This window comes from Muscardinus avellanarius, assembly GCF_963383645.1.
Source record: "Muscardinus avellanarius genome assembly, chromosome: 6".
Lineage (NCBI taxonomy): Eukaryota > Metazoa > Chordata > Mammalia > Rodentia > Gliridae > Muscardinus > Muscardinus avellanarius.
This window is the reverse complement of record NC_137791.1, coordinates 52,697,181-52,711,200: the sequence shown is the minus strand read 5'-3', so window position 1 is coordinate 52,711,200 and position 14,020 is coordinate 52,697,181. Positions and strand designations below refer to the sequence as shown.

The 14,020-nt window shown below is 40.6% G+C and overlaps 1 protein-coding gene across 2 annotated transcripts in view; it reads left to right on the top strand.

Annotated features, from left to right (window-relative positions):
* Positions 1 to 14,020, top strand: part of DAPP1 (dual adaptor of phosphotyrosine and 3-phosphoinositides 1) — a gene marked incomplete at both ends in the record, with an annotated part of 61,879 nt that overhangs the window by 42,166 nt on the left and 5,693 nt on the right. For both annotated transcript variants that reach the window (XM_080698010.1, XM_080698009.1), the window contains 3 exons: positions 10,366 to 10,413; positions 12,458 to 12,520; positions 13,874 to 13,959. In XM_080698010.1, the coding sequence (XP_080554136.1) occupies positions 10,366 to 10,413; positions 12,458 to 12,520; positions 13,874 to 13,959 (197 nt within the window). The remainder of the gene's footprint in view (positions 1 to 10,365; positions 10,414 to 12,457; positions 12,521 to 13,873; positions 13,960 to 14,020) is intronic.

Sequence of the window (14,020 nt, the reverse complement as noted above, 5' to 3'; positions counted from 1 at the left end):
AACTTAGTGAGACCCTGTTTCCAAGTAAAGTAGAAAATAGGTTTGGGAGTATAGCCCGGAGGTAGAAAGCCCTTGGGTTCCACCCTAGTAGCACCAAAAAAATAAAAAATAATAAAAATATAAAAATAGGTCTGGGAATGTAGCCCAGAGGTAGAATGCCCCTGGGTTCCATTCCCAGTACCAATAAAATAAAATCTTAGAGATAAGATTTTATTTATTTTATTTATTTTTTTTTATTTTATTTATTTATTTTTTTTTTTTGGTGGTACTGGGGTTTCTGGAAACCCTTCTACCTCCGGGCTACACTCCCAGACCTATTTTTATACTTTTTTATTTGGAAACAGGGTTTCTTAAGCCAGCACACGCGGCTGGCTTCAAACCTGAGCGATCCTCCTGTCTCCGCGTCCCAAGAGCAGGGATTACAGTGTGCGCCACCACGCCTGGCTGAGATAAGATTTTTAAAACATAGAAAATGGCATGGAGATCTCTATTTTTAGATAGCTGAACAGGTTCCTAGTAGAATGGTGGAGTGGGTGAGAATGGTGTTCACCCAGTTGACTAGATTTCTTAAATGAAGAAAAAAAAATTTTTTCTTCTACATTTCAACTGTGTATGGAAGAAAAAAAATATATATTATCCTGCCTTACTAGAAAAGCTTGGGATGTTATTCTTCCTAGCGCCTTTTCCTTGGCTGGCGGAACACATCCGCACTTCTCTGCAGCCTGAGCTGTTGCTGGGTTTCATTCAGGGCGACTGGAGCACTCTCTGTTCCTCCAAGAGTCCATGTATGTTTGCTCTGTGAACTTGACCTGCAGATTTCTCTCCAGCACTCCCTGCCCTTCATTATCCTCTTGGCTCTTCTAATCACTGTCTCTTCCTTGTTTGCTAAATACTTTTAGTAAAAGAAATCCAGATTCCTACAGATGATAAATAATACCCAAATGAAACATCAAGAACTAATTCAAAATAACAATCATCATACTTGAGAAATAATCACTTACAGATGTTTACCTACAAATCATATTAAAATCTATGTGAGTTCACCTTAAAACTGGGCTTTGGTTTGTGCCCACCAATTACACATTTAATAAACTTCATGGTGAAATTTAAAAAAAAAAAACCTAAAAGATATGTGATCTTTCTATTTCTGTAAAACTTTCCCATCCTGCTGCCAGAGAGATCTTTCTTGAAAAGCAGACTTACCAGATGACCTGTCTGCTTTGCATCCTCCGGTGGCCCACACTCTTCCTGGCCGCCTGGACCCTGCCCGCCTGCCTGGCCTCCTCTCAAGCTGCTCCCACACCCCTGTGTGGAGCCTGCCTCCCAGAACAACACACATTTCTCTAAATTGTTCCCTTCCTGTGTGTGAAATGTTTCAAACACTATTACTGTCCACTTGTTCCTCAAGACTTGCATCCAGAATCAGTATCTTCCAGGAAGCCTTCCTTGATCTCATCTGCCTCTGTGCTTAGAGCATATTGTTTACCTTTATTCCAGAATTATCACATAACAGGCCAACCACTTGCACACCTGTTTCACTCCCCATCAGCCTAAGACTTCTAAGGACAGGATTCACAGCTTGCCTTTGTAGATTTATAGTCCAACCCGGTTCATGGCACATCTCAGTTTTTGTTACTGTCCTACATATCAAAAAGAAAAACCCTGGAAACTGTTTGAGAAAGATATTTTGGCAGTCAGATGCTGGTGGTAAAAGCCAGTAATCCCAGTAACTTGCGAGGTTGAAACAGGAGGGTTGCAGGTTCCAGGTCAGCTCCGATAGCTTAGTGAGACCCTGCTTCAAAATTAAAAAGGTTGAGGGTGTAGTTTGGAGGTAGAATGCCCCTATATTCAATCCCTAGTATCCCCCCCCCAAAAAAATCACTCAGATCTTAGAACTAGAAAGGTGATGAATAGTCCAAAGTCAGGAGACCAAAGAACAGATCCAGACCTACCCTCTACCCAGTCCTTGTTTTCCAGACAACCTGTCTTTCCTAACTTTCAGGTTACCCAGGCTCACCCTAGCACCAGTCAACTCAACACCTCTTTTTTTTGCCCTCTCATTTAACTTCACAGTTTTCTCTGCTAAATTTCTTGTAAAGATCTCCACTTAAACTCAATCAAACCACACACTACTCTGTGTGTTTTTAATTAATAGGGAGGTATAAATAATACCTAATTTGAAGGGTTGTTGTGAGCCCAAGATGTAACGTACTTACATAGAAATAGACCTCTTTATGCCAAGTTCTGGAACCTTGCCACTTCTTCAGGCACTTTGGATATCAGATGGATTCACCCACCCAAGTATCTAAGCATCTAAATACTGCAAGCAAAGAAGGGTTCTATATAATGGGGTGTTTTGTTTTTGGTACTGGAGATTGAACCCAGGGGCCTTCTACCTCCAAGTTACAAGTACAGCTCTTTTTATTTGTGTATTATTATTTTTTTGTTTTGAAACAGAGACTTCCAAGAGAGAGTTACTGAGAGTCTTGCTAAGTTGCTGAGGCCGGCCTCAAAATTTTTATTTTAGCCTCCCAAGTACTGGGATTACAGAACTATTGTGTGGTCAGAGTTTTTAAATTGTGGAAAGTGCTTGGTTGGCCATGACTGAATTTATACTATATATAATGAGAAACCCATGAATTTTATTGAGTGGTAGAGAAAAAATAAAAATAAAAAAAAACTGTAAAGGCTTTCTAGCAGATTCTGAGACATTACTCCTCCCTCTGAAATGGCTGGGGAAGGACTGGTGGTCTGCTCACGATGCTTGTCTCATACTGAACGCGAGAGCTCCCACCTTCACTGTTACTCCACACAGCCCGTGCTGCGGCGCCTCAGCCTCCAACCTGAGAGCCCCAAGGGCTGTCACACTTCTGCTTTCTCCCGTGTGAAGGCGGCTCTTGCACAAGCTCTGTCAGTGGAGGAAGAGGGTTCAGTCCTATTTATAGGAAAAAGAACTTGCTCGAAGCAAAAGTGAAAGACGTCTCATTGAGCAAAAATGTAAATGGATGCAAGAGATTGCTTAACATCCTCCAACACCTGCGTCGGGGAAATTACTTTTCATGTTTTATAAACAACAAAGCAATGGGTTCTGGGATAAGATTAAACTGGATTAATTCATTTATTAAACAAACACTTTTTAGTGGTACTGGGGTTCCTGGAAGCCCTTCTACCTCTGGGCTACACTCCCAGACCTATTTTTTTATATAATTTTATTTGGAAACAGGGTCTCTTAAGCCAGTGAGGCTGGCTTTGAACCTGCGCGATCCTCCTGTCTCCGCCTCCCAAGAGCGGGGATTACAAGCGTGCGCCACCACGCCCGGCTAAACACTTTTTTAAAGTGCCTGCCATGCACCCAGCACTAAGCACTGAGGATTTGGTAGTAAATAAGGCTGAGGCCCTCCACTCCACTGAGCACCCATTCCAGCATGGGCACAGACAGTAATGAACATATGATTGTAACACCACATAGTGATGCATCACTAGAAATAACCAGGGTAGAGGGAAAGAAGGGAACAGCAGAGGCCTCTCTGAAGAGGTGACCTTGAGCAGAGACTTCACCAAACGCAAGGAGCAACTCATGTCAAGTGTATGCAAAAAGCCAGGCAAGGTGGCGCACGCTTGTAATCCCCGCCCTTGGGAGGCCTAGACAGGAGGATCGCACAGGTTTGAAGCCAGCCTCAGCTACGTAGTGAGGCTCTCAGCAACTTAGTGAGACCCTGTTTCTAAATAAAGTATAAAATAGGTCTGGGAGTATAGCCCAGAGGTAGAAAAGCCTCTGGGTTCCACCCCCAGTACCGAAAGAAAGAAAGAAAGAAAGAAAGAAAGAAAGAGAGAAAGAAAGAAAGGGAGGGAGGAAAGAAAAGAAAAAAGAAATGGCAGTTAATATGTAGGCAAGGGGTAAGATTTGGTCAACTTCAGGATGTGTTTTGATGGCAAAGGAGACAGGACATAGTTTTGAATTGAATGTGATTCATAAAAACGCAACAAAATAAGTGTCCTGTTGCTTACTGAGAAGGCCAAGGCGACAGGAGGAGTGAGTTTAGGGACAGGAATGATGATTTCTTTTTGGACATGTTGAATGTGAAATACCAAGTAGTTATATTGTTAGAGATGCAGCTCAAATTCCTGACACAGAATAGGTCCTATCAAAAAGGTTCGTTTCTTTAGCTTCCCTTTTGTGGTATTTGACATTTTTATCAACTCTCTCTTTCTAAAGTTTCTGTTTCTTTTGCTTCTGAAACATCTTCCTCTGGCTCCCGTCCTCCGTGACACACGTCACAGTTCCTCTTTGTGGGCCTCTCTCTTGCGTGTTGAAATTTTCCAGTATTTAATATTTGGTGTTTGTTCTTCCAGTCCCTTTCTTGAAAAATAATATATAAAGAACTTTTATTGTAGAATTACAATTGTGCTTGTTTAATTATATATTGTATACATTTCCATGTCAGTACAGTTTTCTAAAACACTAAGAAAATTCCTTAATATCCCATTATTTGGGCTCATCTATTTAGAAAGTCCTTTATTATGTTTTATATGCTACTTTTTGTGTGGTACTGGGTGTTGAACCCAGAGACATTCTACCTTCAAGCTACATCCCCAGCCCAATTTAATTTTTATTTGGAAACAGGGTCTCTCTAGGTTGATGGAGTCTCACTACTTGCTGAGGTTGTCCTCAAACCTGCAATCCTCCTGTCTCAGCCTCCCAAGTACAGGGTTTACAGGCATATGCCACCATACTTGGCTTTATATGCTATTTTTTAAATAATTTTAAATTTACAGAATAATTGCAAAAATAGTACAAGGACCTTGTTTTTTCCTGAGCATTTGAGAGTAATTTGCCTACACAATGCCCTGTGATTCTGTATAGGTCAGTGTTTATTTCCTATAAACAAGGACACTGGTCCACATAACCACACAGAACCATTCAAATTAGGAAATTGACGTTGATAACATGCCGCCATCTTATCCACAAGTCTCATTCAAGTTGCATCAGTTTTTCCCATAAGGTCCTTTAGAGCGAAAAGATCCAGTTCTCATTGCAAATCGCACCTGTCTGTCTTGTGTCTTGAGTGTTCTTTACTTAAGAACACCTCCTCCGTCTTTCCTTGACTTCATGTCTTTGACATTTCTGAAAATTAAAGGCCAGTGATTTTGTGCACTGTTCCTCAATTTTGGTTTGTCTGCATTGAATCACCATTAGACTGGGGTTTTGCATCTGTGGTAGGAAAACCGCAAGGGGATGCTTTGTGCTTCTCACCGCATCCCCTCAGATGGAATTCCATTTCAACCAATCCCCTTAGGGTGCATTTGATAGCTTAAGTGATGCCTGCCAACTTTTTTCACTTTAAAATCACTTTACTCCCTCTGCTATTAATAAATGTTTGGGAGGGGTTATTGGAGACTATCTAAATATCTTGCTCCTCATTAAAATTTTATCCACCAACTTTAGCATTTATTGATATTTCTTCACTGGCTTTTTGTTTCTTATTTCTGTTTTGTACTTGAGATTGAACCCAGGGGCATTCTGGCTCTGAGCTACACCCCCCTAATCCTATTTTTTTGGGGGGTTACTGGGGGTGGAATCCAGGGGCTTTCAACCTCCGAGCTATACTCCCAGAGCTTTTTTATATTTTATTTGGAAACAGGGTCTCACTAAGTTGCTGAGAGCCTCACTAAGTAGCTGAGGCTGTCTTTGAACCTGCGATCCTCCTGTCTCAGCCTCCCAAACATGGGGATTACAAGTGTGTGCCACCACGCCCGGCATCCTTTTTATTTTTTGAAACAAGTTCTCGATGAATTGCTAAGGACCTTGCTAAGTTGTTGAGGTTGACCTCAAACCTTCAATCCTCCTGTCTCAGCCTCCCAAGTACGGGGATTACAGACATGTGTCACCATGCCTGGCTTTTTACTATCTTCATTATTACTATGCCTGTTGCTAAATGGTGAATCTGATTCTTCTGCTTCTTTTATATTTATTGGTTGCCATTGTAGTATAAGAAAAAGATTTTTATTTTCCACACTTATCCAACCTTTTACTTTTGTACTGATGGGTTATTGTCATGGACTATCATTATTTATTTTGATCCTACAACATTTTCCAGTTTGGGCCTGTAAGAGCCCTTTTAGGGTGGTTTCTGTGTCCTTCTGGTCTCATAATGCTTTGATAACTTTCTAACTTTTTGAAATAGCAAGATGCCCCAGACTTATCTCGTGCCTTCCTTGGGCCCAGCTCTAGGATCAGCTGTTTTTCCAAGAAACCTCGTTCTTTCTTTTTCTGCAACGTGGTACTTTAGAAATCAGCATCTGAGCAGGGCATGCTTATTTTTATTAGGACGTTACTCTCCCAGCTCACTCAGGGAACAAGGCCAGGAAAAATACACATATATGTACCATCCGTACTTTAATGTCCTTGTCAGTCCATTCATCGTCCACGAGCTTGCGCCAGTACCTCCAATCCGACTCCAATAACACCAGGCTCATTCTCGTGGTTTTTATTATTTTTTTCCTTTTTCCTATTTGTAACAGCCTTCTCCCACAGTGAGAAATACGGATCCCATTGTCCTCAACACATCTGCTTCCGACCAATCGAATGCAAGCAATCTATAGCTGCTGCTCCTACTACCCCTCTCCCGCGCTGCCACCTGTTCACCCAATTCATAATCCAGCACCTAGTTCCAGGCAACTGCTGCCCTCTCCTCACTGCAGGTGTCCACCGTCACAACATGTCTCTGAAACTGTGCCCTGTCCGCCACCTCTGCCCCTCCTAGCACTATCAGGCCTCAACGCCTCCCACCAAGTTTCTGCCACCCCAGCCCCACCATCATCCACACAGAAGCTCGCCTGCCCTGCTTGGGCTCCACCATCTGTGCTCTGGGGCATGGAGGCCCACGCTCATGTGGACACCTGCCTGGCATCACCAAACCTGGTTTAGCTACATTTAAATCAGACAGGCAAGGAGTCAGCAAGGCCACGCATTTATTTATTTATTTATTTATTTATTTATTTATTTATGTATTGCAGTACTGGGGATGGAACTCAGGAACATTCTTTCTCTGAGCCACACCCCCAGTCCTATTTTTATTCTTTATTTTTAAACAGGATCTCACTGAGTTGCAAAGAGCCTCACTAAGTAGCTGAGGCTGGCTGCGAACCTGGATCTTCTTGTCTTAGCCTCCCTAATGCTGGGATTACGAGTGTACACCACCATGCCCAGCTTGAGCTTTTATTTTTTAACATTTATATTGTTTCTTACTTGGGACGTTGAAGAAACACCTTCCTTGTTATAGATCATAATTTTTTTTTTTTTTTTTTTTTTTTTGGTGGTGCTGGGAGTGGAACCCAGGGGGTTTCTACTTCCGGGCTGTCCTCCCAGACCTATTTTATATTTTATTTGGAAACAGGGTCTCACTAAGTAGCTGAGGCTGGCTTCGAACCTGTGTGATCCTCCTGTCTCAGCCTCCCAAGCGCTGGGATTACAAGCGTGCGCCACCACGCCCAGCTGATCATAAATCTTTTAAAAGATAATCTGCTCTATAGTTACTTCATTTTTTGCAACTTGAGACTGGATAAAATTAAGATGCTTAGCTCTCAATCTGTAGGCTATACATTTCAAAAGCTGAGGAAAATACTACTTATACTGTTTCATTTGGATGGCGAGAAGATGAGTGAGTAGCACTATTCCGTAGCTTGAGTTCAGTGAATAATTCTATCAGGGTCTTTTATAAAAACAATTTGCCCTTAATTATTTTATCTCTAGAGACATTAACCTGCAACAACCCCAAATGGCATTTTTTGACATTTTCATAATATAATACCTAAATTCAATTCAGTTGGTTTACTTCCTCTTATAAAAATAGGTTAAAATGATTATGTGATACCAAATTCACCAAGGCTGTTTAACATTGTTTAAATGAACACCATGGGAACTTCATCCTTACATTTATGCCATAAGAGGGTTTTTATTATTTATCTATTCATATTTATAGGACTGGGGTCTCTACCTCTAAACTACACCCCCCCCAGCTCCGCTTTATTTATTTTGAAACAGGGTCTTGCAAAGTTTCTGAGAACCTTGCTATGTTGCTGAGGCTGGCTCTAACCTGCGATCCTTCTGTCTCAGCCTCTCAAGTACTGAGGTTACAGGCGTACACCACCACACCTGGTTGCCATAAGAAGTTTAAAAGTGGTTGTGTGTTTTTTCTTGCTTTAATTCTTTGTGCTATGGTGGTGTTTGTTCCTCTTTTTTATTTGGTAAGGAGAAACTACTGTGGAAACTCCCATAAAAAGAACCTTGACATCAACAAGTTATTTCCCAGTTTTTATTCATTTTTTCTTACTAATATAAGGCATATTATGAGGTCATATTGGGACAAAATGTTCTACCAGGAATTCAGTTTCTTCAGAAATTTATGAATTAGACAGGAGGATCCAGGTTCATGGATAGCCTCAGCTACTTAGTGAGGCCCTTTGCAACTCAGCGAGACCCTGTGTCAAAATAAAGAATAAAAAGTAGGGCTGAGGGTATAGCTTGGAGAGAGAATTCCCTGGGTTCCATCCCCAGTACCACACACATACAAAAATTATGAATTATAAATTCCTTGATTTAAGGTTCCTCATCTTAAGCAAATTTCTGTTCACACACTTTCCCACCATTCCTTAGATCTCATAGGTTCTAGGCAAGTGTGTGACATTCTTATTACCGTTAAATTAATAACGTGAATTTTTAAAAGAAATGACTCACTTTTGAATAAATCAGGTGTGAATAAACTGTCATCCTTTTTTCTTTGCGGTACTGAGATGGAATCCAGGGACATTCTATCTTCCAGCTACATCCCCAGCACTATTTTTTTATTCTTTATTTTGAAACAGAGTCTCACTGAGTTGCAAGAGACCTCACTCAGTAGCTGAGGCTGTCCAAGAATCGCGATCCTCCTGTCTCAGCCTCCCGAATGCTGGGATTACAGGCATGTGCCACCACGCCCAGCTAATAAATTGTCATCCTTGAATGGAGTTCCATGGAGTATGAGTCTTGAGAGATCGTCTGTGAAAGATTAGGGGAACGTGGGTAGAAGGAAAATTATAAAATAAATAAATTAAATGATAAAATGTTGGTAAGCTAAATGTGATAAAATAAATGTCGGCAATGCTGCTTCTGAGGTTCCCTCTTAAAAGTTGCAAAGCTGTAGTGGCATACGCTTGTAAACCCAGTACTTGGGAGAATGAGACAGGAGGATTTCAGGATCACGGCCAACCTCAGCTACTTAGTGAGGCCCTCCACAACTTAGTGAGACCCTGTTTCAAAATAAAGAATAAAAAAAAATAGGACTTGAAAGTGTAGCTCAGAGGTAAAATGCCATTAGGTTCAATCTCCAGTTCCTCAAAAAAAAAAAGTTTACAAAGCATATTAGCATAATACAGATTCCGGGAATCCCTGAAGGAAAGAAATCCTTTTACTTTTCTTAATATGTTTGCTAAAATCTTTTTACTTTCCCAAAATGTACAGTCATCTTTTGGTATCTGTGGGGAATGGCGCCAGGACCCCTATGAACATCAACATCTTCAGGGACCCAAGTCCCTTATAGAGTATGGATTAGTATTTGTATATTAGCTATGCACATCTTCCAATACTTTTAAATCATCTTTAGCTGACTTAAAGTAGCTAATTTAATGTAAATTGTTAAACTAAATTGTTTAGGGAAGAGTGACAAGAAAGAAGTCTATATTTGTTCAGCATAGATGCAGTATTTTTTCAAATATATTAAATTCATGCTAAGTTGCATCTGAAGGTGTGTGTGTGTGTGTGTGTGTGTGTGTGTGTGTGTGTGCAGGTGTTAATACTTCCACAACAATACGAGCTGCTGGGTTCACATAACACACGTTTACAAACACTGACTTTGGTAAGTAAAATACTGTTTTATTGTTTCCAGCTAGCTAAATCCAGTAGTCGGAAGCCTTCCTATAGTAAACTGTTGTTATGAAGTATCCCAGGTGACCGTCTGCAAAGCCTCTCATAGCACATAGATTTTCAAGTGCCTCCATGCTGAACATGACCATTAAGACCATAGGCAAACTTTTTCTTCATCTTAAAGTATGACAGAGCCGGGCATGGTGGTGCACACTTGTCATCCCAGTGCTTGGGAGGCTGAGACAGGAGGATCATACTGGTTCAAAGCCAGCCTCAGCTACTCTGTGACACCCTGTTTTTAAATAAAGTATAAAATAGGTCTGGGAATATAGCCTGAAGGTAGAAAACCCCTGGGTTCCACCCCCAGTACAACCAAAAAAAAAAAAAAATAAGTATGACAGTAGTAGAAAGACAAGCATGTTGTGGCCGCTCTGGCCTTCACTGGGTTTTTCTTTCTTTTTCAGCTGGGCACCAAAGAAGGCTACCTCACCAAGCAGGGGGGCCTAGTCAAGGTAAGGAAGTGTGGTTTTGCTTATGCCAGCCACAAAGAAGAACATGTCAGATAGAATCAGTTCTCATCTTGACAGTCTTTTTTATTTATTTTTTTAGTGTACTTGTTAACTCATAGTTGACCCATTTATAATTTTACCTATTTGAGGATCTTACTTTTATGAATGATTAGTGAAAATTCTGGAAAATGACTTGACTACTCTTTGATAAAGTCCTACATGAGAGTAGTTTATAGTCAATACACAAGAAAAACACAATCTTTTTAATGAAATGATTGAGAATGAAGGTAGTAAACTCTTGAACATTTCTTCTCCTCTTCCTCCTCCTCCTCCTCCTTCTTCGTCTTCTTCTTCTTTTCTTTTGTATTAGGGATTGAACCTAGGGACATAATATCTTCAAACTACACCCCCAGCTCTATTTTATTTTTTATTTTCCAGCAGCGTCTTGCTGTGTTGCTGAGGCTGACCTCGAACCTGCTATCCTCCTGTCTCGGCCTTCAACTAGCCAGCACACCTGGGTTTCTTCTTATTCTTTAACACACAAAAAGCCAAAGTTGTATAACAAGTTCACCTAAAGATTAGGCCAAAACCATCACTTATTCTAATAAAACTAAATTATAAAAACCCCAAGAAAACACAATTTAAGGCTTTACAGATCCAGCATATCCACTTGTCTCCCATATATGTGACTGTGCCTTTGAAGTCCTATCTCATTTCACTGCACCACAAGCACCTTCATGGAATAGATCTGCTCTTTCCTGTTTTAAGTCAGAGTACGTAGCCACTCCTGAGTTCCAACCTGCTTGAATCCAACCTAAACATTTAGTTGTGTCCCTACTGGAACAGATACTCCTGAGGACAGAGGAGATGCATATTCATAGCATATTTCCTCTTAAATCCTCAGTTATTTCTTTTAACTGGGTGTGTTGCCGCCCAGGATGGATCAGGGTTCAGTAGCACAGAAGTTATCGATGGAAAAACCAGCTTTTGCCATGCTGCAACTGAGTCCTTAGGCAAGGTTTAGAATGCCACATGGGTTAAGATTTATAAACCTCAAATGGTTTACTTATAAGACAATAATAATGTTTCACATTGTTGTACGAAGATTTATAAGTAAATGAGGATTAGTGTTATGTGAGGATTTACAAGTAAATCTCCAAAGATAGTATGTAGCTCACAGAAGGTACTAAAATAATATATATTTCTATTATAAAGTTAATAAGCCAAGCGTGGTGGCACACGCTTGTAATCCCAGCATTGGGGAGGCTGAGACAGGAGGATCGCGGCCGACAGCCTCAGCTACTTAGTGAGGCCCTCCGCAACTTAGTGAGACCCTGTTTCAAAATAAAGAATAAAAAATAGGGCACGGGGGTGTAACTCAGAGGTCGAATGCCCCTGGGTTTAATCTCCAGACCCACAATAAATAAATAAATAAATAAATTAGAATTTTAGTAAATTTTCCTAAATCATCTTGGATATTTATAATAGGCCACATTTTTTGTTTACCCAGGTTAATGTTACCTCTGCTTTTGTTATAAGTTTAATACATAGACTCATTTAATTATTGTACACATTATAAACTTTTTTCTCAGACACTTTTTTTTTTTAGTGGTACTGGGGCTCCTGGAAACCCTTCTACCTCCGGGTTACACTCCCAGACCTTTTTTTTTTTAATATTTTTTATTTGGAAACAGGGACTCTTAAGCCAGGGCAGCTGACTTCAAACCTGCGAGATCCTCCTGTCTCCGCCTCCCAGCGCGGGGATTACAAGCGTGCACCACGCTTGTAATCCCAGCATTCGGGAGGCTGAGACTGGAGGATCGCAGTTTGTGGCCAGCCTCAGCTACTTAGTGAGGCCCTTTGCAACTCAGTGAGGACTTGTTGCAAAATAAAAGATAAAAAATAGTGCTGGGGGTGTAGCTCAGAAGTAGAATGCCCCTGGGTTCCATCCCCAGTACTGCAAACAAGTAAAAAGAAAGTAAGTTATTCAGTTTAGATATTGTATTTCTTTATTCAAAATCTGTGTTTTAATTATTTTTGTCCTCAGACCTGGAAAACAAGATGGTTCACTTTGCACAGGAATGAACTGAAATACTTCAAAGATCAGATGGTAAGAAATACAGTAATATATTTTATCTTTATAAAAACAGTTCTCTAGATAGAAGAAATATCTGCCTTTTAAAATTTCTGAAATTAGGCCAGGCGTGGTGGCGTGCACTTGTAATCCCAGTACTTGGGGGCCTGAGACAGGAGGATTGCAGGTTTGGGGACAGCCTCAGCTACTGAGTGGGGCCCTCTGCAACTTAGTGAGATTTTGTTTCAAAATAAAGAATAAAAAATAGGGCTGGGGGTGTACCTCAGAGGTAGAATATCCCTGGGTTTAACCCCCAGTACTAAAAAAAAAAAAAAAAAAAAAAATCTCTGAAATTTGTCTGAAACAATGAAGCCTGGAGGTGTGAATTCCTGATTCCTGAAAGGAGCAGGGTTCTTTTGTAAAGAGATGTGTTTCCCAGAAATTGCTCTTTTACGCTGGCTAAACTGTAGCTCTCTAGAGCACATAATTCCTTCTGTTTAGGACAATGAAATTTTTCTTTTGCCACAATTTACTAACTATTCCTCGGAAGCAATTTCCTCTCCTTTAAAAAAAAAAATATGTCCATTTCCCACATTCATTTCATTATGCCAATTTTTTTTTTTTTTTTTTTTTTTGGTACTAAGGATGGAACCTAGGGTCATTCTACATCTGAGCTGGACTTCCAGCCCATTTTTTATTCTTTATCTTGAAACAGGGTCTCACTGAGTTGCAGAGGGCCTCACTAAGTAGATGAGGCTGGCCACGGACTTCCATCCTCCTGTCTCAGCCTCCCAAATGCTGGGATTACAAGCGTGCGCCACCACGCCCGGCTTTCATTATGCTAATTTAATATTATTTTTACCTCTTTTCATTTTCCTCATAAAAAATTTCTGAGAAAGAAGTTTAAAAAGAGAGAAAAACACAAGACTTTCTTGTGTTAAAATCCATCTCCATCAAATGTAAATTCATAAAAGCACTCTCTTTTAGGGGGGTACTAGAAGTTGAACCCAGATGCATTTTACCTCCGAGCTATGCCCCCAGCCCCATTTTAGTTTTTATTTTGAAACTGGCTCGAAGGACCTAAATTTCTGAGGCTAGCCTCAAATCTGTGAGCCTCCTGCCTCAGCCTCTCAAATACTGGGATTGCAGGTGTGCATCACCATGCCTGGCCAGCAGTGTCTTCTTAATGCTTGCTTTCATGAAAGGCTGATTCCAAAATCAACTGTATGAGACTTGTCTTCATAAGGCCTTTCCATTATCAGTCCTCTAGTGAAAGGAAACTTGACTGTTGTACATGGTGGAGGATTTGTTAGGGGAACCAATGAATGATTGATGGGTAGGTAGTTGTGATTATTTTTTATGCTGCATAGATTGTTTCTCTTCTTTAAGTCACCAGAACCAATTCGGATCCTGGACCTGACAGAATGTTCAGCTGTCCAATTTGATTACTCACAGGAAAGGGTAAATTGTTTTTGGTAAGTTGTTTTTATAAAGGAAATGTTTTCAAAAGTCTTCTTGCCACACACTTATTTTAGC